Source organism: Salmo salar, chromosome ssa15 (genome assembly GCF_905237065.1).
Source record: "Salmo salar chromosome ssa15, Ssal_v3.1, whole genome shotgun sequence".
In the NCBI taxonomy this organism is placed as follows: Eukaryota; Metazoa; Chordata; class Actinopteri; order Salmoniformes; family Salmonidae; genus Salmo; species Salmo salar.
In genome coordinates, this window is record NC_059456.1 from 60,663,993 (window position 1) to 60,689,515 (window position 25,523).

The following is a 25,523-nucleotide window of genomic DNA, read 5'->3' on the forward strand; positions in this document are numbered from 1 at the left end:
AATGTATCTCATCTAGACAAAGTTTGATCCAGGCAGTTTAAGAATCTCTCTTAATTCATTAATCTGTTTAACAACATGACTTTAAATAATTGCCCATCCTCAACCTGAAACAGGAGTTGGCCAGCAGGGAGGAGATGATCGCTTGCCAATCCTACGAGAGAGCCTGAGACAGACACACACACACAAGACTATGAGTGTGTGTCGAGGTACACATGCAATAACACACACACACGCACGCACGCACGCACGCACAAAGTCAGAGTGCCAGGAGTTAGTCAGGAATGCACTTTTATTGTCCCACACTTAGAAAAGGACATCAGAAGGCACTGGAGTGGTTTAGCACACAACCCTACCCTACCATACACCAGAGAGGACACGGCAAGGTCACACCAAAGTCAGAAGTCAACTCAGGAGCCATTCACCTGTGGCACGTTCAAGATCAAAACAATGAACAGTCTTTAAACTGATTGGTGTGCAACAATATCCAGTGAGTTTCATGAATTCTTATTTCGAGTTGAGACTGACACAAATTCAGTTTCTGGTTTAAATCTGTTTCAATGATCCTGAACATAGGCCTAACCCGCCAGAGAGGTCTATGTATAGGAAGAAATGATAGGCCTAAACCATCAGAGAGGGCTATGTATAGGACGAAATGTACAAAGTGTTTCTCAACCCTTGTCCCAGAATGCTATTCCCAATATCAGTTATCTTCAAACAAGCTCCCAATGGAGCTGCAGAATGGACTTCAGATGGACTCATTCATGTCAGCTAGGTCGACTGAAGGTCCTTGAACAGATGAATGGGAGGATAAAATGGATTGAGAGCCAGCATATTCAACAGTAATCAAGGACCCAGATTAGGAAACACACATCAGATCATTAGCAGTGAGTGTCTCAGAGCAATTACTCAGAAGTGGCTTTGTTAAGGTATATTCTGTTAGCCTGGTCCCATATCAGTTTGTGCTTTGTTTAGTCAATTCTTCTGCAATGTCATGACCATGAATCAGAGGAGTTGGCTATTAAAGCACAAACAGATCTGGGGACCAGGCTAATATTATTTGTCATACACCTCAAATCCAAGGTGAGACATACAAGTAGGCCGTATGTACAGTTGGCTGATCATCGAAGAGAACTGTATGTTTTGTATCACAAATGGCACACTATTCTCTATTATACACAGTAAAAGCAGTGCACTATAAAGGGAATAGGGTGTAATTGACATTTTGCCTATGACCATCTGCTATGGCCTCTCATCCCCACAAGGCTATATGACCTGCTCTGGGTCTTTTCTCTTTACATACCAAAGAAAGAAAGAACATAAAAACCTGCCTATTTATAAACCAGGTGAAACAGGAGAGTTTTGGCACATAGGACAGAATGTTGGAGGAAACATGGGGATGAAAAGAGAGTGAAAGGGAGAGAGAGAACAGTAAGTGATGGAGTGAGTCACATTTGTAATACAGGCAGCGCATTGAACAACAGTAGCATAGCAGTGGATACAGTTGTCTATGTCTGGCAAAAGTAGCATTCCTTTTCAACATGAACTTCAGCTGACACAATGAGTGGGCACCAGTGAAAGCAGTATCATGGCAACTACACATTTCCTGCAAAGTGGCCTTATTTGTACCTTTGGTCTCTGGTGGCTCTGTGGCGAATAGCCCTAACTGTTAAACCCTCCCTCTTGTCTAAGCTAGTGCCACACTCTAGAAGTCATTATCATTCATGATATCACCTATCTTAATTGAAAAGGATGTAAATGATCGCTAGTAGAAACCGTACGGAAGCACGAGGAGTCTCTAGGCGTGACACTCAAAGTATTGTCCGGGAAACAAAGAGTCCTCTGTAGAAAGGTTCCTTCTGATCTCAGAATCAATCCATCGTGTGGGGAAAAGTGCAAGGGCATTCATCTTTTTATATTCTACCCATAACAGCCAGGTAGAGCACTTTCTTCCTGAAAAGGCAGACAATCAGAATAGCATTTCTCTGCAGAGGGCCTGAGCCTCTGAGGTGAACTTCCAATCAGTTTCCTGACAGCTCCCCTTTGTGCAGAGTGGGAGGAGCTTAACGCTACATGGTACTGAATAAAAAAACATTTAAAATTAAAATAATAATATTAGAAATAATAATAACGACAATAATATACTTGATTAACTCCTAGGAAATAAAACAGTGTCAGGATGCATCCTGTGAAAGAAAAAAAACACTATTTCTGATCTCCAAAAATGTAAACAGTCTCATTCTTCCTAAATGAATGTCAGAACTGAGTGGTATTCTCATCTTCCCTCCTTCCCTGACTTTCTCCTCAGTCCCACCTCACTGAGCTCAACAGATAGGCTCATTCCATCGGCGTCTGTCAACACAACCACCACATCCCATTGGCAGTTAGGCTGTTTCTGCTTCTTGTGTGTGTGTGGACAGAGTTCCACCCCCATGCGTAGTCATAGAAACACACGTCTCCACGCGGTCATCTGGGTGGCTGCAGGGCGCGGTGCATGCAGCCCGACAGCGCGTCCCAGTTCCTCCAGATGAAGGCGAAGAGCAGGATGAGGAGGAGGGTGGAGAAGGACCGGGAGCGGGTCTTCATCAGGGGGACCACACATTTGGCCACGGTGGAGACGAACACCAGGAGCACGGCCATGAGGGCCAGGAGGACGTTGATGAGTTTCCCCAGCAGTGTCCGGGCTGTGGCATTCTCTAAGCCCTCTAGCTGGACCACCTGCTGCTGTTGCTGCTGCAACTCCATCTTAGAGATACGTGTCTGACACGCCTCCAGGGCTTCCTACAGGACAGGTCAAGAGAAAAGTGTTACACATACTCAGTACTACTACACGCAGTAAAGTAAAGACAGTAGTGTCTGACAGACAAATAACAAAGATCATTAAATGTAAAACTCTAGAATTTCATTTAAAACATCAAAGAGAGGGATGTGTAGGTTAAAGACAAGGCAACGTCATGCACCCACAACCTCATGCAGGACAAAAGGAGATGTGGTTTACAGACATGGAAATGCTCTGTTTACAGACAAACAACCCACTGAGGTTATGGTACACAGACATGGTTTTCAGTTAATTGTACAGTCCTGTTTTTGCTGGTAATGCCCTGGTATTTAATAAGAAATTACATTGAAACAATGGTTACTTTTCTGGGACTAACCTGTGAAAGAACTGACTCAACAAAATAGCTAACTATCTGGTACATTATGATGCTGGTTCTTATGGATTCCAATGAAACAAAATATACAGTTGAAGTCGGAAGTTTACATACACTAGATTGGAGTCATTAAAACTCGTTTTTCAACCACTCCACAAATTTCTTGTTAAAAAAATATAGTTTTGGCAAGTCGGTTAGGACATCTACTTTGTGCATGACACAAGTAATTTATCCAACAATTGTTTACAGACAGATTATTTAACTTATTGTACACAATTCCAGTGGGTCAGAAGTTTACATACACTAAGTTGACTGCCTTTAAACAGCTTGGAAAATTCCAGAAAATGATGTCATGTCTTTAGAAGCTTCTGATAGGCTAATTGACATCATTTGAGTTAATTTGAGGTGTACCTGTGGATGTATTTCAAGGCCTACCTTCAAACTAGTGCCTCTATGCTTGACATTATGGGAAAATCAAAAGAAATCAGCCAAAACCTCAGATAACAAATTGTAGACCTCCACAAGTCTGGTTCATCCTTGGGAGCAATTTCCAAACGCCTGAAGGTACCAAGTTCATCTGTACAAACAATAGTACGCAAGTATAAACACCATGGGACCACGCAGCCGTCATATCGCTCAGGAAGGAGACGCGTTCTGTGTCCTAGAGATGAACGTACTTTAGTGTGAAAAGTGCAAATCAATCCCAGAACAACAGCAAAGGACCTTGTGAAGATGCTGGAGGAAACAGGTACAAAATGATCTATATCCACAGTAAAACAAGTCCTATATTGACATAACCTGAAAGGCCGCTCAGCAAGGAAGAAGCCACTGCTCCACCCACCATAAAAAAGCCAGACTACGGTTTGCAACTGCACAGGGGGACAAAGATCGTACTTTTTGGAGAAATGTCCTCTGGTCTGATGACACAAAAATAGAACTGTTTGGCCATAATGACCATCGTTATTTTTGGAGGAAAAATGGGGACGTTCGCAAGCCGAAGAACACCATCCCAGCCTGTGGCTCAGTTGGTAGAGCATGGTGTTTGCAACGCCAGCATGGTGTGTGCAACGCCAGGGTTGTGGGTTCGATTTCCACGGGGGGCCAGTACAAAAACAATGTACAAAAAAAATGCATGAAATGAAATGTATTCACTACTGTAAGTCGCTCTGGATAAGAGCGTCTGCTAAATGACTAAAAATGTAAAACTTTTTTTTAAAGCATGGGGGTGGCAGCATCATGTTGTGGGGATGCTTTGCTGCAGGAGGGACTGGTGCACTTCACAAAATAGAAGGCATCATGAGACAGGAAAATTATGTGGATATATATTGAACCGACATTACATTTCAGTCATTTAGCAGATGCTCTTATCCACCGCGACTTACAGTAGTGAATGCATACATTTCATACGTTTCCCCCCCCCCCGTACTGGTCCCCCATGGGAATCGAACCCACAACCCTGGCGTTGCAAACACCATGCTCTACCAACTGAGCCACACGGGACATCAGTCAGGAAGTTAAAGCTTGGTCGCAAATGGGTCTTCCAAATGGACAATGACCCCAAGCATAATTCCAAAGTCGTGGCAAAATGGCTTAAGGACAAAAGTCAAGGTATTGGAGTGGCCATCACAAAGCCATGACCTCAACCCTATAGAAAATGTGTGGGCAGAACTGAAAAAGCGTGTGCGAGCAAGGAGGCCAACAAACCTGACTCAGTTATACCAGCTCTGTCAGGAGGAATGGGCTAAAATTCACCCAACTTATTGTGGGAAGCTTGTGGAAGGCTACCCGAAATGTTTGATCCGAGTTAAACAATTGAAAGGCAATGCTACCAAATACTAATTGAGTGTATGTAAACTTCTGACCCACTGGGAATGTGATGAAAGAAATAAAAGCTGAAATAAATCATTCTGTAACAAGGGTCGTGTAAAGGGGACCAAGGCGCGGCATGTGAAGTGCTCATATTTCCTTTAATGAATACACTTAAAACAGAAAACGACCAAACAGTTCCATCAGGTACTACAGACAAAACAGAAAACAACTACCCACAAAAACCCAGCAAGAAAAACCCCTACTTAAATATGATTTCCAATCAGAGGCAACGAGGACCAGCTGCCTCCAATTGAAGATCAACCCCAAAAAACAACAACATAGAAATAGAAAACCTAGAACACAAACATAGAAATAGAAAAACACCCCCTGTCATGCCCTGACCTACTCTACTATAGAAAATGACATCTTACTAGGGTCAGGACGTGACACATTCTCTCTACTATTATTCTGACATTTCATATTCTTAAAATAAAGTGGTGATCCTAACTGACCTAAAATCTTTACTAGGATTAAATGTCAGGAATTGTGCAAAACAGTTTAAATGTATTTGGCTAAGGTGTATGTAAACTTCCGACTTCAACTATAAATATTAATTCATTATCATGTATTGTAATCCAATTTAAATACCAGGTAAATGGTGAACTGTAAAATAACCTGGTACTCCCACACACAGAAGAAAGATTATTGTGCCTCTTCCTCATTCCTTATAACTGAAAGGCTTTCTGTTTGACTTCAGATGAAATTGTGTTTGTGAAATTAATCACAATCATACAATTGTCTGGCTATCTAGTTTGTATGTGTACAGTGTGTATGTGTACAGTGTGAGTGTGTGTGTGTGTGTGGTTGCGCGTGTGACTGACCTGTGTGTCTCTGGCTCTCTCGTAGGACTGGTAGGCTATCTTCTCCTCCATGCTCGCCAGCTCCTGCTTCAGGTTTAGGATCTCATTCTGATGAAGCTCTGTCAGATCATTCAGCTGCTCCTCCAGACGCTCACACCTAGACATACCCAAATATAGACACAAACGTTAGTCTAATAGCTCACGCAAACATAGACACAGACAGAGATACAGAGACGCAGACAGTCACACACACACACACGCACACACACACACAGACAAACACACGCTCTCTCATGTGCCCCTTTAGAGAAACAGAGGTTCCAGTTTTTCCTGGAAAAGAGCCTAAAGAGCTTTCAGGTCAATGACAACTGACTGGACTGATGGCTATCTGTGAGCTGATTAGCACATGCTTACTCGTCTGTCGATAAGACTGACCAATAGCAGATAATCAGCAGGATGACACTGACCAATCACATACTCTCAGCAGGAGGGAGGAGACCAGGAACATTGGTGTTATTAGTAGTGGAAAGCAACTGAACAGGCAAAAACGAGAGCTGTATATGAATGTGAGTATTTTTTAATACAGTATGTACAAAATGTGTCTCAGGAAAAATGTGAATAAGTGCATAATGTGCTTGTCTGTGCATGCATGCGTGTGTGATTAGGTGAATCACCTCACCAGTCTGATCTCATTATGGCTCACCTGACCTGTTTAGAGTCACATTTTAATAAGATCTACAACTCTTCCCTCTGGTACCACACTGGCACGCACACACACACACAACAGATGTGACAATAAAAAGATCAAGCAGAATAGAAGCACAACAGGTGAGTCAGAGAGTGGGGGAGGAGGAGGAGGAGCTACCGCAGAACCCAAGTTTTCTGAGCAGAAACTCATTGTTGGACATAAAGAACAAAAAAAACACCAGGAAATCAGCTCCAAGTTATTTTAATTTAAGAAATCTGTTCCAAAGTATTACCATGCATAATAGAGATACGTGATCATATACAAATGGAAGCAAGGTTTGAAATGATTATGTTCTAGTCAAATATTATATCTCTTTGGGCTTCTTGCGGTCAATTTGTATGTTCCGGCCCCCCGACCATCTGCTCAAGAAAAAGAAAAAAAACGGTCTGCGGCTGAATCTAGTTGATGATCCCTTTGGTAAAGTTTCCTCTAAGAGTTATACAGGTAGCAGTCTCAACACAGAAACTGTGTGAAATAACCAGTGGACTTAGTTCATTAGAAGTCATGAAAAGATCAATACAAAGTCTTCAGTCCAGGCTGTATTCTCATTCATTCATCCATCCATTTCTTCATTAGTTATGCTTCAGACTCTTATCAAAGGTTTAAACACAGTGGTTTAACCATAGCTGTGTGGTTAATTGCGAGAACATAGTCATCAGCAGACATGCTCAAAGCTCATTAGGGTCCCTCAGTTTTGATGGTCTGTATTTTTTGCCTAAACACATCTCTCTCTCTCCTGTTAATTTGCCTAAATATACTTAAATGGAGACCTCTGTTCCTGTAGTGTCTTTACTAAATGGTCTGTACAAACACCTCTACAGTTTAGTAGTCTACAGCTGTTCTCTCTGCCTGAATGATGCATAACGGTGTTTCTGTAATTTCTGTGTATCTTTATGGTTAATGTCACTAGCTTTACAACAAACATACATGCATCCATATCACTTAAAGATAACCTCTCAAATGTTAACCTTATCCATCTTTGAATGGAGTTTTTCATACAGGTCTCTCTCTCTCTCTCTCTCTCGTTATTTAGTGATTCTTGTTTCCATACCTGAATCGTTCCTCCTGTAGGGTCTGCATGATGACAGTGTAGTCCCTCTGATAGTGGCTCTTAAGTCCCTCCAGACTCTCCTCTAGTCTCCCCTGGCATTCCCTCAGCTCCTGCACTTCCTGCAGCAGCATGTCCAGGCTGGAGCTCTGGCTCCTCTCCAGGGTGTTCCCTTTGGAGCTGGGGGGGCCTCCGGGGGCCCCAGTCGTGCTGTTGGCCCCTGCCGACCCTGAGGTAGCGCTGGAGCAGTCATCCTCGCTGCCGTACTTGGGGCTGGACTGCAGGTGGTGTTGGCCTGCGAGGCCCAGAGACCTCCCCCCGGCCCCCATCAAACCCTCCTCAACACCTGACGGGTCATCCAAGGAGTCCTTCAGCCCGGGGATGTTGTCGGCGCTGCCAAACTTGTTGCGGAACAGCGAGGCGATCTCTCGGGGCTTGGAGACGACCCCGGTGGCAGCATAGTGCGTGGCCTGGGAGAAGCTGGTGAGGCCTCCCTTGACACTGTCCACCACACCTTCGCTGAAGCCTGTGACCTTTGCCCCCACGCCCTTTAGGCCCTGCTGCATGTCCCTGAGGACGTCCTTGGACTGGCGAGGGATGCCGTTGTGCTCTACCTCCCTCAGCTTGCGGTGGTAGTGTTCCAGCTTCCTCTGCAGCTGCTGGATGGTCAGGGCTGACTTCTGGTTCTTCTTCTCAAACACCTGCAGTTATATAGGACATTTACACTGAGTATACCAAACATTAGGAACATCTTCCTAATACTGAGTTGCCCCTTCCTTTTGCCTTCAGAATAGCCTCAATTTGTCGGGGCATGGACTCTACAAGGTGTTGAAAGCGTTCCACAGGGATGCTGGCCCATGTTGACTCCAATGCTTCCCACAGTTGTGTCAAGTTGGCTGGATGTCCTTTGGGTGGTAGACCATTCTTGATACAAAATGGGAAACTGCTGCATGTGAAAAACCCAGCAGCGTTGCAGTTCTTGACATAAACCGGTGGGCCTGGCACCTACTACCATACCCCATTTAAAGGCACTCCCATTTACGCTCTAAATGTCACACATACACAATCCATGTCTCAATTGTCTCAAGGCTTTAAAATCCTTATTTAACCTGTCTCCTCCCCTTCATCTACACGTGGGTCAATACCATTTTTTAAATGCAGGAACTCAGTCAGGGTCTCAACTTACTGTTGAGAGTTAGAATAATATAATACACAAGGTGCAAATTGGAAATGTGGTTATGCATCAGCAGTCACTCAATTAGCCCATGTCAGCAAAGATGTTTTAGATTGGTAAATTAGTCTAGCGGCCAGCTATCTAAACATTGTAAGCATGGTCAAATTACCAACCGGGATAACCCATTAATCATCAATTATCATATTAAAAACTGCAAACATTTGCCTCCACCCTATGGCAAAATGTGTAGAATTGCAGGAAATGACCTGTTAAACTTCACATTTTTCTCTCTGCCCCATAGCAAAATTAGTAGAATTATATGAAATCAATTATAAAATGTCCAAATATTCTCTCCGCCCAATTGCAAAATGAGTAGATTTGCAGCAAACGTGCTTTAAACTGCAACATTTTCTCTAAGCCACATGGTAAAATGTGCAGAATTGCAGGAAATTAGTAGGCCATAACGAATAACTTATTTTCTCTGTCACGAGGGGGGGAAGAGAAAGACTTCAAGACTGTTGGAAAAGCATTCCAGGTGAAGCTGGTTGAGAGAATGCCAAGAGTGTACAAAGCTGTCATCAAGGCAAGGTTGGCTACTTTGAAGAATTTGTTAAACACTTTTTTGGTTACTACATGATTCCATATGGGTTTTTTTTCAGAGCCTTCTTGGGTATGACACTACAAGCTTGGCATACATATATTTTGGGGGAACTCCCCAAATATATGTATGCCAAGCTTGTAGTGTCATACCCAAGAAGGCTCTGAAAAAAACCCCATATGGAATCAAAGTAGCCAACCTTGCCTTGATGACAGCTTTTTACACTCTTGGCATTCTCTCAACCAGCTTCACCAGCTTCACCTGGAATGCTTTTCCAACAGTCTTGAAGGAGTTCCCACATATGCTGAGCACTTGTTGGCTGCTTTTCCTTCACTCTGCGGTCCAACTCATCCCAAACCATCTCAATTGGGTTGAGGTCGGGTGATTGTGGAGGCCAGGTCATCTGTTAAATAGCCCTTACACAGCCTGGAGGTGTGTTGGGTCATTGTCCGGTTGAAAAACAACCAATAGTCCTACTAAGTGCAAACCAGAAGGGATGGCGTATCGCTGCAGAATGCTGTGGTAGCTTACCCTCTGGGTCTTCCTTTCCTGTGGCGGTCATCATAGCACTTGATGGTTTTGGAACTGCACTTGAAGAAACTTTCAAAGATCGTGGTCTTCCTGTCTGGGTTGGCGCCCCCCCTTGGGCTGTGCCGTGGTGGAGATCTTTGTGGGCTATACTCGGCCTTGTCCCGGGATGGTATGTTGGTGGTTGGAGATATCCCTCCAGTGGTGTGGAGGCTGTGCTTTGGCAAAGTGGGTGGGGTTATATCCTACCTATTTGGCCCTGTCCGGGGGTTTCATCGGATGGGGCCACAGTGTCTCCTGACCCCTCCTGTCTCAGCCTCCAGTATTTATGCTGCAGTAGTTTATGTGTCGGGGGGCTAGGGACAGTCTGTCACATCTGGAGTATTTCTCTTGTCTTTTCCGGTGTCCTGTGTGAATTTAAATATGCTCTCTCTAATTCTCTCCTTCTCTTTCTTTCTTTCTCTCTCTCGGAGGACGTGAGCCCTAGGACCATGCCTCAGGACTACCTGGCTTGATGACTCCTTGCTGTCCCCAGTTCACCTGGCCGTGCTGCTGCTCCAGTTCCAACTGTTCTGCCTGCAGCTATGGAACCCTGACCTGTTCACCGAACGTGCTACCTGTCCCAGACCTGTTGTCCCAGACCTGCTGGAACCCTGACCTATTCACCGGACGTGCTACCTGTCCCAGACCTGCTGTTTTCAAATCTCTAGAGACAGCAGGAGCGGTGGAGCTGCTCTCAAAGATCGGCTATGAAAAAGCCAACTGACACTTACTCTTGTGTTACTGACTTATTGCACCCTCGACAACTACTATGATTATTATTATTTGACAATGCTGGTCATTTATGAACATTTGAACATCTAGGCCATGTGCTGTTATAATCTCCACCCGGCACAGCCAGAAGAGGACTGGCCACCCCTCATAGCCTGGTTCCTCTCTAGGTTTCTTCCTAGGTTTTGGCCTTTCTAGGGAGTTTTTCCTAGCCACCGTGCTTCTACACCTGCATTGCTTGCTGTTTGGGGTTTTAGGCTGGGTTTCTGTACAGCACTTTGAGATATCAGCTGATGTAAGAAGGGCTATATAAATAAATTGTATTTTATTTGATCGTGTAATTTTCCGGATTGACTGACCTTCATGTCTTAAAGTAATGATAGATGGTCATTTCTCTTTGTTCATTTGAGCTGTTCTTGCCATAACATGGACTTGGTCTTTTACCAAATAGGGCTATCTTCTGTATACCACCCCTACCTTGTCACAACACATCTGATTGGCTCAAACACATTAATTACATCTAGACGTTCTGCTAGCGGAACACCTGCTCCAATATCCAATGATAGGCGTGGCGCGAATTACAAATTCCTCAAAAATCCAAAAACTTCAATTTTTCAAACATATGACTATTTTACACCATTTTTAAGACAAGACTCTCCTTTATCTAACCACACTGTCCGATTTCAAAAAGGCTTTACAGCGAAAGCAAAACATTAGATTATGTCAGCAGAGTACCCAGCCAGAAATAATCAGACACCCATTTTTCAAGCTAGCATATAATGTCACAAAAAACAAAACCACAGCTAAATGCAGCACTAACCTTTGATGATCTTCATCAGATGACACGCCTAGGACATTATGTTATACAATACATGCATGTTTTGTTCAATCAAGTTCATATTTATATCAAAAAATTTTGCATTATTCTGAGTAGATAGCTCGCCATCACAGGCTAGCTATTTTGACACCCACCAAGTTTGACCCTCACCAAACTCAGATTTACTATAAGAAAAATTGGATTACCTTTGCTGTTCTTCGTCAGAATGCACTCCCAGGACTTCTACTTCAATAACAAATGTTGGTTTGGTTCAAAATAATCCATAGTTATATCCAAATAGCGGCGTTTTGTTCGTGCGTTCAAGACACTATCTGAAGGGTGACAAAGGGTTACGCGCCCGACGCGTTTCGTGACCAAAAAATCGAAATATTCCATTACCGTACTTCGAAGCATGTCAACCGCTGTTTAACCTCTTATGGCTAGGGGGCAGTATTTTCACGGCTGGATAAAAAACGTCCCCGATTTAATCTGGTTACTAATCCTACCCAGTAACTAGAATATGCATATACTTATTATATATGGATAGAAAACACCCGAAAGTTTCTAAAACTGTTTGAATGGTGTCTGTGAGTATAACAGAACTCAAATGGCAGGTCAAAACCTGAGAGATTCCTTTACAGGAAGTGGCCTGTCTGACCATTTCTGGAACTTCTTTGCCATCTCTATCTTTTACAAAGGATCTCTGCTCTAACGTGACACTTCCTACGTCGTCCATAGGCGCTCAGAGCCCGGGAAAAACCTGAATGTCGTCATCCCAGCCCCAGGCTGAAACACATTATCGCCTTTCTCAAGTGGCCGATCAAGGGACTGTGGGCTTAGGCGTGTGACCTGGCCGCCCCCGTCTTTGTGATTTTTTCCTCTGTTTGCCGAAAAGGAGATTCCCGGTCGGAATATTATCGCTTTTCTACGAGAAAAATGGCATAAAAATTGATTTTAAACAGCGGTTGACATGCTTCGAAGTACGGTAATGGAATATTTAGAATTTTTTTGGCACGAATTGCGCCATGCGCACGACCGTTATTTACCATTCGGATAGTGTCTGGGACGCAGGAACAAAACGCCGCTATTCGGATATAACGATGGATTATTTTGGACCAACCCAACATTTGTTATTGAAGTGGCAGTCCTGGGAGTGCATTCTAACGAAGACAACAAAAGGTAATCAAACTTTTATAATAGTAAATCTGATATTGGTGAGTGCTAAACTTGCCGGGTGTCTAAATAGCTAGCCCGTGATGCCTGGGCTATGTACTAAGAATATTGCAAAATGTGCTTTCACCAAAAAGCTATTTTAAAATCGTACATATCGAGTGCATAGAGGAGTTCTGTATCTATAATTCTTAAAATAATTGTTATGCTTTTTGTGAACGTTTATCGTGAGTAATTTAGTAAAATGTTAGCAAATTCCTCCGGAAGTTTGCGGGGGGTATGCTAGTTCTGAACGTCACATGCTAATGTAAAAAGCTGTTTTTTGATATAAATATGAACTTGATTGAACAAAACATGCATGTATTGTATAACATAATGTCCTAGGTGTGTCATCTGATGAAGATCATCAAAGGTTAGTGCTGCATTTAGCTGTCTTCTGGGTTTTTGTGACATTATATGCTAGCTTGAAAAATGGGTGTCTGATTATTTCTGGCTTGGTACTCTGCTGACATAATCTAATGTTTTGCTTTCGCTGTAAAGCCTTTTTGAAATCGGACAGTGTGGTTAGATAAAGGAGAGTCTTGTCTTTAAAATGCTGTGAAATAGTCATATGTTTGAAAAATGTAAGTTTTTGTATTTTTGAGGAATTTGTAATTTGCGCCACGCCTATCATTGGATATTGGAGCAGGTGTTCCGCTAGCGGAACGTCTAGATGTAAGAGGTTAAAATCAATTTTTATGGGATTTTTCTCGTAAAAAAGCGATAATATTCCGACCAGGAGTCGTTGTTTTCGTTCAAAGACGAAAGAATAAAAACATGGTGTCGCCTCGTGCACGCGCCTCCAGTCTCTGTTCTCTGATCGACCACTATCCAAATGCGATATTGTTTTTCAGCCAGAGCCTGCAAAGACATCATTCAGCGTTTTGCCGCCTTCTGAGAGCCTATGGGAGCCGTAGGAAGTGTCACGTTACAGCAGAGATCCTCAGTTTTCAATAAAGAGAGTGTAGAAGGCCAATAAATGGTCAGAGACGGCACTTCCTGTAAGGAATCTTCTCAGGTTTTGGCCTGCCAAATGAGTTCTGTTATACTCACTGACACCATTCAAACAGTTTTAGAAACTTTGGAGTGTTTTCTATCCAAAAATAATAATTATATGCATGTTCTAGTTTCTGGGCAGGAGTAATAATCAGATTAAATCGGGTACGTTTCTTATCCGGCCGTGAAAATACTGCCCCCTATCCATAACAGGTTAAGAAGGAAAGAAATTCCATAAATGAACTTTTAACAAAGGCACAGCTGTTAATTGTAATGCATTCCAGGTGACTACCTCATGAAGCTGGTTGAGAGAATGCCAAGAGTGTGCAAGCTGTCATCAAGGCAAAGGGTGGCTACTTTGAAGATTCTCAAATATAAAATATATTTAGATTTGTTTAACCTGTTGGGGCTAGATGGCAGTATTTGCACGGCCGGATAAAAAATTTATCCGATTTAATGTGGTTACTACTCCTGCCCAGTAACTATAATATGCATATAATTATTGGCTTTGGATAGAAAACACCCTAAAGTTTCTAAAACTGTTTGAATGGTGTCTGTGAATATAACAGAACTCATTTGGCAAGCCAAAACCTGAGAAGATTCCTTACAGGAAGTGGCCTGTCTGACAATGTCTTGCCCTTCTTGATTACCTCTAACAAATACAGGGGATCTCTGGCATGACGTGACACTTCCTACGGCTACCATGGGCTCTCAGAAGGCGGGAAAAAGCTGAACGATGTAATTCCATCACCAGGCTGAAACACATTAGCGCGTTTGGCAAGTGCTCTATCAGAGGGCCATTAGACTGAGGCTCGTGCATGAGGGGATAGCATGCTTTTACTTTCACTTTCTTTGTAATAAAAAACGATTTCCCGGTCGGAATATTATCGCTTTTTTACGAGAAAAATGGCATAAAAATTGATTTTAAACATGCTTCGAAGTACGGTAATGGAATATTTAGACATTTTTGGTCACGAAATGCGCCATGCTCGTAACCCTTATTTACCCTTTCGGATAGTGTCTTGAACGCACGAACAAAACGCCGCTATTTGGATATAACAATGGATTATTTGGGACCAAACCAACATTTGTTATTGAAGTAGAAGTCCTGGGAGTGCATTGTGACGAAGAACAGCAAAGGTAATAACATTTTTCTTATAGTAAATCTGACTTTGGTGAGTGCTAAACTTGCTGGGTGTCTAAATAGCTAGCCCTGTGATGCCGGGCTATCTACTTAGAATATTGCAAAATGTGCTTTCACCGAAAAGCTATTTTAAAATCGAACATATCGAGTGCATAGAGGAGTTCTGTATCTATAATTCTTAAAATAATTGTTATGTTTTTTGTGAACGTTTATCGTGAGTAATTTAGTAAATTCACCGGCAGTGTTCGGTCGGAATGCTAGTCACATGCTAGTCACATGCTAATGTAAAAAGCTGGTTTTTGATATAAATATGAACTTGATTGAACAAAACATGCATGTATTGTATAGCACAATGTCCTAGGGTTGTCATCTGATGAAGATCATCAAAGGTTAGTGCTGCATTTAGCTGTGGTTTGGGTTTATGTGACATTATATGCTAGCTTGAAAAATGGGTGTCTGATTATTTCTGGCTGGGTACTCTGCTGACATAATCTAATGTTTTGCTTTCGTTGTAAAGCCTTTTTGAAATCGGACAGTGTGGTTAGATTAACGAGAGTCTTGTCTTTAAAATGGTGTAAAATAGTCATATGTTTGAAAAATGGAAGTTTTAGCATTTTTGAGGTATTTGAATATCGCGCCACGGGATTACACTGGCTGTTGAGTAGGTGGGACGCAAGCATCCCACCTAGCCCATAGAGGTTAACACTTTTTTTGGTTACTACATGATTCCATATGTGTTATTCCATAGTTTTGATATCTTCACTATTATTCTACAATGTAGAAAATAGTAAAAATAGAGAAAAACCCTGGGATGAGTGCTCTAGGTGTGTCCAATCCAAACGTTTGACTGGTACTGTATGGGAATGTGATATTTCCGTTTTTTATTTTAACCTACCTGGGCAAGGTGGGACGTTTGCGTCCCACCTAGTCAACAGCCAGTGGAATCGCGTGGCACGAAATACAAATACCTCATAAATGCTATAACTTCAATTTCTCAAACATATGACTATTTTACACCATTTTAAAGACAAGACTCTCTTTAATATAACCACATTGTCCGATTTCAAAAAGGCTTTACAGCGAAAGCAAAACATTAGATTATGTCAGGAGAGTACCCTGCCAAAAATAATCACACAGACATTTTCAAAGCAAGCATATATGTCACAAAAACCAAAACCACAGCTAAATGCAGCACTAACCTTTGATGATCTTCATCAGATGACACTCCTAGGACATTATGTTATACAATACATGCATGTTTTGTTCAATCAAGTTCATATTTATATCAAAAAACAGCTTTTTACATTAGCATGTGATGTTCAGAACTAGCATACCCACCGCAAACTTCCGGTGAATTTACTAAATTACTCACGATTAACGTTCACAAAATATATAACAATTATTTTAAGAATTATAGATACAGAACTCCTTTATGCAATCGCGGTGTCAGATTTAAAAAATAGCTTTTCGGCCAAAGCACATTTTGCAATATTCTGAGTACATAGCCCGGCCATCACGGCTAGCTAATTTGACTCCCACCAAGTTTGGCCCTCACCAAACTCGGATTTACTATAAGAAAAATTGGATTACCTTTGCTGTTCTTCGTCAGAATGCACTCCCAGGACTTCTACTTCAACAACAAATGTTGTTTTGGTTCCAAATAATCCATAGTTATATTCAAATACCTCCGTTTTGTTCATGCGTTCAGGTCACAATCTGAAGGGTGACGCGCGAGCGCATTTCGTGACAAAAAATGTCAAAATATTCCATTACAGTACTTCGAAGTATGTCAAAGGCTGTTTAAAATCAATTTTTATGCTATTTTTCTCATAAAATAGCGATAATATTCCAACCGGGCGACGTTGTATTCATTCAAAGGTTGAAAGAAAAACATGGCAACTTCTCGTGACTGTGCATCTCCAGTGTCACTGTCCCCAGGCAGGCCAGTAACAAACAGAGCTGCTGTACTTCGCCCAGCGACTGCAGACACCTCATTACACTTTCTGGCGCCTTCTGAGAGCCAATGGAAGCCTTACAAAATGTCACGTTACAGCAGAGATGCTGTATTTTCGATAGAGATGCCACAGAAGGAGAACAAATTGTCAGACAGGGCACTTCCTGTATGGAATCTTCTCAGGTTTTGGCCTGCCATATGAGTTCTGTTATACTCACAGACACCATTCAAACAGTTTTAGAAACTTTAGAGTGTTTTCTATCCAAATCTACTAATTATATGCATATTCTCATTTCTGGGCAAGAGTAGTAACCAGTTTAAATCGGGTACGTTTTTTATCCGGCCGTGCAAATACTGCCCCCTAGCCCCAACAGGTTTTAATACATTATAATTTTTTTATCCATTTCAGAATAAGGCTGTAACGTAACACAATGTGGAAAAAGTGAGGGGGTCTGAATACTTTCCAAATGCACTGTATTGTAGTCATACCTATCATTTAGCAGTGCTGTTATCCAGTAAAAGTAGACCCGTCTGGTGTATTGTCATTCAACTGTTTTGTGTTTCATATCAAAAGGATAAACATTCTGATTCTAAAACAATGCTCACCTGTTTGATGTGGGCACTCTGTTGCTTGTCAGCGTTGTTGGCCAGTTTGAGGTACTCGGCCACGTTGCTGTCTCTGGCCGTCTGCTCAATCTTGATCTGCTCGGTGAGCTTCAGGATCTTCTGCTGCAGCTGGGCGATGGCCTGCTTGGTGCGCTGGGGGCCTGGGGTGCCATCGTCACCCCCAGAGAAAGACCCATCCTCCCCACACGACACTGCCTGGGGGATCTGAGCTAAGCCACTCATCTCCAACTGCTCAGTCTGGTGGAGGAGAGGGGAATTCATGATCACAATATTTCTATACCTTGGGCTCCACAAAGAAAACAGAAAAAAGGAAGCAGCTGAAAAATAACCAATTTCCTTCCATATGGCCAGACAATACTGACTGTGTAGCATGGCATGCAGGCTGAACCATAGAGGAAATGGATGTTAATCATGAGTGGAGGTGGATAATATCATTGAACCTAATCACTAGTGTGCCCAGTACAATGTAGGATGATTACAGTGTTGACATTGTTTCACAGATTAGGTCTACCTACAGACAACCTTTGCTTTTTCAGCCATTGACCTGATTTCTGCCAACAAGCACCAGTGTAAAAAAAGCATCCTATCTAAATGGGAAACGTAGTATTCGATTAGCACTCCATGATAATTAGGAGTTAGAATAGACTGGGAACCATGAATCCCCTGAGCCCTACAACTCCAGCAGCGACAAAGTCAAGGGCCATGCTCACTACTTACTAACCTAACTGTCAACACATTCCCTGGGGCCATTCTCTGCATCAGAGACTGACACTGGCATATGCTACAGTGCACCGAACAGACAGGAGCAAGAGGGATGGGGAGAGCCAGTATTTGCACGCCGAAGTTGGGAAATAGAAAACTGGCAAATTCCACACCTGTCGGCACAATATGACTAACCGATGACATATGCCACGCTGTAATGACATGATTAAAAAGAAAACCACAGCATCCGGTAAAATCCAGTCTATTGAAACCATTATGCTCCAAAATGCAGAGACACCTGATACTTTCAAAAAGACAAGGGACAGCGAAAACTCTCTCACCTTGCCATTCTCCAATCGGAGTACTTGTTCCCAATGCATGTTCCCTTATTCCCTCAGTCTGTCCGGCAACTTCATTCATGTATCCCGCTCCGGAGCTTCGCCCGTTGCTCACGCCAACTCCCCTAATTTATGTATAAACATTTAGTGTACCTGAACCCTGACTATCCTCCTCTCCCCCTCCCCACGGCGCGAAAGTGGTGACATCATCCTCCTGCGATCCCGCCTAGAGACAAGTGCCAGAAGTGCTCAAACGTCAATCATTATCCGCTCATGTTCAGAATGTGGTAAAAAAAAGACTTGTCAGAGACATTTCAAACTGCCCGCGATCTGTATTGTTCATGTTTATTTACTTCAAACAACTTGGTGGAAATAAGAGGAACATTTCTTCCTTCTTTGAACACAGTAGCCTAGCCGTATAGATTCACTATGTATTTTCACCTCAAGGTTCTCGTTTTACCTGTCACACAATAATATTAATCATATGTATCGCATATGTATTAATCAAAATGTATTGCACAATGCAAATAGTTTCTCAGAAAAAAAACTGGAGGAAACAGGATGTTCTCCAAAAAAGGGCAAAATGAACAAATCTGACCTATTCCGTAAACAACTTTTTGACCTTGACATGCATTTATAGAAACGAAACCCTTGGAGATATAACTATTTATATAAAACTCCCTCCTTAATCTGGGTTTAATTTTTCCATTCTTAAAACAGACATTCATTCAGGGAGGAAAAACTGACTAACAGAGTACAGAAAGCAGGGTGGCTGGGAGTGTAAATTAGATAACATCAAATCTTTGCCAAACAGTGGCTGAAGAAAGGTGGCAGCAGGACAAGCTCAACCAGTCTGACAAGCTCAACCAGTCTGACAGTTTCAGAAATGCCGCATGCGCACGCACGCACACGCACACACACACACACACACACACACACACACACACACACACACACATAACCACAAAAAGAAGCTCCAATTATTTTGAATGCGGCATTGTTGGGCTCCCAAGTGGTGCAGCAGTCAAAGGCACTGCATCTCAGTACATGAGGCATCAATACAGTTCCTGGTTCGAATCCAGGCTGCATCACATCTGGCCATGATTGGGAGTCCCATAGGGCGGGGCACAATTGGCCCAGCATCGTCTGGGGTAGGCCTTCATTGTAAATAAGAATTTATTTTTTACTGACTTGCCTAGTTAATTCAAAGATATATACAGTTGAAGTCAGAAGTTTACATACACCTTAGCCAAATACATTTAAACTCAGTTTTTCACAATTCCTGATATTTAATCCTAGTAAAAATTCCCTGTCTTAGGTCAGTTAGGATCACCACTTTATTTTAAGAATGTGAAATGTCAGAATAATAGTGGAGAGAATGATTTATTTCAGCTTTTATTTCTTTCATCACATTCCCAGTGGGTCAGAAATGTACATACACTCACTTAGTATTTGGTAGCATTGCCGTTAAATTGTTTAACTTGGGTCAAACGTTTCAGGTAGCCTTCCACAAGCCTCCCACAATAAGTTGGGTGAATTGTGGCACATTCCTACTGACAGAGCTGGTGTAACTGAGTCAGGTTTGTAGGTCTCCTTGCTCACACACACTTTTTCAGTTCTGCCCACACATTTTCTATGGGATTGAGGTCAGGGCTTTGTAATGGCCACTCCAATACCTTGACTTTGTTGTCCTTAAGCCATTTTGCCACAACTTTGGAAGTATGCATGTGGTCATGCAACTTCGTTGTCCATTTGGAAGACCCATTTGCGACCAAGCTTTAACTTCCTGACTGATGTCTTGAGATGTTGCTTCAATATGTCCCATAATTTTTCTGCCTCATGTTGCCATCTATTTTGTGAAGTGCACCAGTCCCTCCTGCAGCAAAGCACCCCCACAACATGATGCTGCCACCCCCGTTCTTCACAGTTGGGATGGTGTTCTTCGGTTTGCAAGCCCTCCCCTTTTTTCCTCCAAAGATATCGATGGTCATTATGGCTAAACAGTTCTATTTTTGTTTCATCAGACCAGAGAACATTTCTCCAAAAAGTACGATCTTTGTCCCCATGTGCAGTTGCAAACCGAAGTCTGACTTTTTTATGGCGGTTTTGGAGCAGTGGCTTCTTCCTTGCTTGTTTTACTGTGGATATAGATACTTTTGTACCTGTTTCCTCCAGCATCTTCACAAGGTCCTTTGCTGTTGTTCTGGGATTGATTTGCACTTTTCGCACTAAAGTACATGCGAAAAGTGATGTCAAGCAAAGAGGCACTGAGTTTGAAGGTAGGCCTTGAAATACCTTCAAAGGTACACAGCCGATCAGAAGCTTCTAAAGCCATGACATAATTTTCTGTTATTTTCCAAGCTGTTTAAAGGCACAGTCAACTTAGTGTGTGTAAACTTCTGACCTACTGGAATTGTGATACAGTGAATTATAAGTGAAATAATCTGTCTAAACAATTGTTGGAAAAATGACTTTTGTCATGCACAAAGTAGATGTCCTAACCGACTTACTAAAACAATAGTTTGTTAACAAGACATTTGTGGAGTGGTTGAAAAACGAGTTTTAATGACTCCAACCTAAGTGTATGTGAACTTCCGACTTCAACTGTATATAAACTGTGAAATCCTAATCATACAATGACAACTTTGAAACCTCCTGCTTTGGACTGGATGTATCAATGTGTAGTTTGTAGTCTACATGAATAATCTATTAGCAGAATTACTGTTTTACCTCAATTAGCCACGAAATCCCTAGTTTGAAAGCCACTCTTTTCTTGAAGCTCTGCTGAGACATTTTCCCTACATTTTCTCCCACATAGGCCAGCACCTTAGCAATTTGAGTTCTAGCCAATTAGCTTCAGGCCCTCGCATTCGAGCGACAGCTAGCAAAAGGCATGCCTAGCATTATCCAATGAGATAGAAAGGCTAAGTGGACACAGCAGAGAGATGCCGCATTCAAAACAACTGGGAACTCAGAAAAAGATCAAATCATGACATAAGTGATCTTCAGGTTGGAAAGTCAGAGCTCTAGAAAGAGGCTCGAGTTCCCGAGTTGGAATTCTGAATTGGATGACCATTCAAATCGATTTTTCCCAGTCTGAGCTTGTTTTTTCTCCGAGTTGCCAGTTGTTTTGAACACACTGGAGTCAGAAGTCGGAAATTTCCTAGTTCCCAGTTTCGTGTTCCCAGTTGTTTTGAACGCGGCAAGAGAGACACAGAGAGAGCAATGACGTGGTGCACATATCTGGACATATGTGACGTAGTACGTAACTTTCGGGGACCACTTTTGGCTCGTGAGTGCTACTTTCAGAAATACTGGCTGAAAAGTACACAAAATTACCAGAGAATCTCTTTAATGGCCCAATAAGAGAACATGACTATTATTATGATGACTGCTAAAGTGAAAAGTCCCAATTAACAAGATGTGCTGTCGACTGAAAAGGAAATAAATCAGAGAATGAGAAAAGCTCGCATTTCAACCGTATGCCTAAAGTGAGAATCCATAGGCCTATATATCCAGATCCAAAAATGTGTCCGTCATCATTGGTAAGACTAAGCTACATGGCTTTAACTGCAGAAGTGAGATCAAAGACATGATGACACGGATTAACTGTGGCCACAGAAACGGTCCATTAAAATAGCTATCTGGCCACTGACTGAGATAGATAAAGGAGGGAGGCCAAGGAATGGCTGAGTCAGCTGACCACAGTGAATTTGAGTGCCCTGCGAAGCAGCGCTGAGATACAAACTTGCCCGTGATAACGAAGAGCTCAGAGACACTCACAGACTGGCACAGGAGTAATCCATCCCTCCCCATAAACCGGGCCTAAAATGTACAATAAGCAAGACTTCGAGCATGCGTCCAGGTACAGATGCAAGAACACACACACACACACACACACACACACACACACACACACACACACACACACACACACACACACACACACACACACACACCAGAAAGAGGAGAATGGTAATCCCTAATTTTCCCAATGCTCCTCTCATTTATCTGAGAGTATGACCTAACTTCCATCTTGATAATGAATTTCTGAGCTATAAGGGAGGACAGACACTGATAAGGGCTTTATGAAAGCAGACTCCTCCAATGCCCTAGAGATCCTCACCCACTCGGAACACGTTACCATGGCTACACTGTTCCGTCTGATCCACAGAAGCTAGGGGTCAAGGGTTGTAAAACTAATCTGGAGTGTAAAGTTCAGATCTCAAAGAAAGGAAGGAAAAGGGAGAGTGAGAGAGAGAGAGAGAGAGAGAGAGAGAGAGAGAGACCAACAGAGATGTACTTAGCCATGGAGAAAAGATACCCTAACCTCAATACACCTGTGACGAGTACACCTTATTGTTTACGCCTAGATGGAGCATAACTATGTCTGTATACAGTAGACAATCACAAAGCACATTCACATTACAGTGCAAAGTTTATCCCTGACTGCTTCATAGGTTGAAAATATGATACATATATGGTACGATATACAGTATGTGTGTCATACATTGGACATATACCTGCACCCCTCACCCAACTAACTCTTGTCAGCCATAAATCAACTCCTGATAAGGGCACATACCAGTAAGTGGGAAAGTGAAAACTCCATTTAGGTGAACTGCAGTTCACAAATTCACCATTATCTGTAATGGCTTTGGCTATCTGCAGGCTCAACTTTAGTGCATGCATCACACTTATCAGGAGTTGACTGAGGTATCACCACTTAACGTACATGGCATTGAGTTACATACTGTACAATATTGCCACACCCCGGAGAACTGCACCTGACTAACCACTGTGGATATCTCTGTGATTCCCCTGTGTGTGTGTCCACCTGAATTAAGCCTAGATATAACATCAGAGCATGTGAGTGTAAATCCTTTACCAGTAGTAAGTACACAGCAGACCTTACAGTGCAGGACTATTCTATACTAGGACTAGAGAGAGTTTACTTGCACAGCTCAATATAAGATTGGCAGACTGGGAGACACTGTAATGGACTAAGGCCCTGGAATTTCCCTCTCTAGGGCAATGCAAGTCAAACTGATTAACACAAGTTCCCAATGCTTTTCCTTTCCTGATCTCCTCTCCCCCAGTCTTAATGACTCCCCTCTTCTCTTCTCCTCTCTTCATCCGTCTCCTGCTCTTCCTCCCCATTTTACCTCCATTTCATCTCCTCTCCGTTCCTCTCCTCTCCTCTCTACTCTCTTCTCTACTCCTCTCCTTTCCTGATGGTCTCAGTTCCCACCCAGCCATGCCAAATTAAGCAGCTCTGATAGTTTTTAATGGAAATCCGCTTTATTTGTGTCTTTAAGGGATTCCAATCAGACAACAATGAGGTCCATTCAATAGCTACGGACAATTACATAACTCTGTGTGACGCTGGGCAAAGCAGCAATTTACTAAACACACAAACACACAGTTCAAGCTCGCCAGCAGCTAACTTTTGTTGTGTGGAGGAATTCAGAGGGGTCTGGGAGAAAAGCCTGTTGTGTCCGCTTCCAACAGGAAAAAAAAACACACCGACTAAACTAAACTTGGAGCCTGTTGAAATGCTGTGGCTTTCCCTAGCCCAGCCATCACAACACAGGCTTTCAGTCCCCATGACGTCAAAACAAAGTCCTCTCAAAGCTTCTCAGTACAGGCCTTTGGTCTCTTACCGCAACTCACAGTCTCTCAAATGCTCTGTTATGTTTCAACATGGGTGTGTATTGGTTCATGTAACGCAAGGACATTTTTACACATTGTAGACAGATCAACATTCATAGATGCTGTTTATGGATGGATACAGACATGGATGTCTGTACACATGTATATACAATGAACAACAACATTTTGAGATATACGTGCACATGGCTGTGAGGTCCAACATAGATGAACACACACACACATGCACACACTGTATACAGGTGGAGACTCACGGTGGTGGGGAAGGGAGATGGAGAGGGGTCAGCAGTTATCAGGTTGAGGATGACCTCCATGATGAGGGGGTGCATGGAGCCTCACACAGCCTCACGTGGGGAGGGGGTCATCGGAGAAGAGAGTGGGGTCTGTCCCACAGCAGGGAGGAGGATTGAGCCATGGGTCCACTCATCACACTGGACACACTTACTGTCTGGTCCTCTTGGAACAAGGTCCACTACCACTAGACAAAGACTGTGAATAACCTCTGTAGGAGCCAATGGAATACTATCAAGACTGAGTACAGTATCTGGCCCCAACATAAGATCCACTGAGGCAGAGTCCACTGTCCAGCACAGGGCCTTCTTTAGAGCAGAGTCCATAGTCCAGTCTGTCCATCAAACAGCTAACCTCTGCAGAGTCCCCAACAACCAGATGTTATGGTTTCAGGGAAAATGAAAGAGTCTGTGACGTGACTTCCGCTTTTGGACGTTAAGAAGGTGACACTCCATATTAACTCCTTCTCCACATTTACTGCATTGGTTGAACAGTGCAGAAGAGAACCTCTCCCAACAGTTTTCGTTCTTCTCGTCAAGACCAGTATGAAGGGGATGTAGTTTCAGGCTTTTGTTTTACACCTGCTACGTTAATCCAAGAGCAGACCCACTTAAACCGCTACTTAGTCCAGTCAACTGAGTCACCACTGAGTCCACAGACCTAGGAGACCCTGATACCAGCCTGTCCTGCTATCAGCCTGAGAGACATAGAGCTGCAGCTCTGCTGGGTCCAGGCTTCACTGATCACACACTCTACAGAGTGGAGGGAGAGTCCAGCCAACGTCAAGCCTATGGAGCACACAAACACACGCTTCAGCGAGCACAAATCCCACAGACACAGCGCTCCTGGAAGAACAAGGAGTCCTCGCATCGTAGGGTCGTCTTGATGCAGCCTCAGGATGACAAGAAGTGACAGTTAACTGACTAGAGTTGACTGCAGTTTGAACGCAGGGTGACAAACTTCAGGGTTAACTAAAGGAAGAGCTGACCAAAGATTGAATGCAGAGTTAACTGAAGGAAAAGTTGACTGCAGTTTGAAAGCAGGGTTAAGTTTTCACAGAGTTTATAGGGCGTAAATCCACTGAGGGAGA

The 25,523-nt window shown here is 42.8% G+C and overlaps 1 protein-coding gene across 2 annotated transcripts; it reads right to left on the minus strand.

The window, feature by feature from the left end:
* Positions 1–271: 271 nt before the first annotated feature.
* LOC106571885 (transmembrane and coiled-coil domains protein 1) lies at positions 272–25,523 on the minus strand. 2 transcript variants are annotated; one of them, XM_045695905.1, is made up of 5 exons: positions 24,397–25,523; positions 17,412–17,669; positions 7,618–8,315; positions 5,840–5,975; positions 272–2,778 (listed from the first exon to the last, which is right to left on the minus strand). In XM_045695905.1, exons 1-5 carry the CDS (start codon positions 24,469–24,471, stop codon positions 2,464–2,466), a joined length of 1,482 nt encoding a protein of 493 aa, XP_045551861.1. In that variant the 5' UTR covers positions 24,472–25,523; the 3' UTR covers positions 272–2,463. The 2 variants fall into 2 exon arrangements, with proteins under 2 accessions (XP_045551861.1, XP_045551862.1); XM_045695906.1 differs by lacking the exon at positions 24,397–25,523 and adding an exon at positions 18,476–19,013.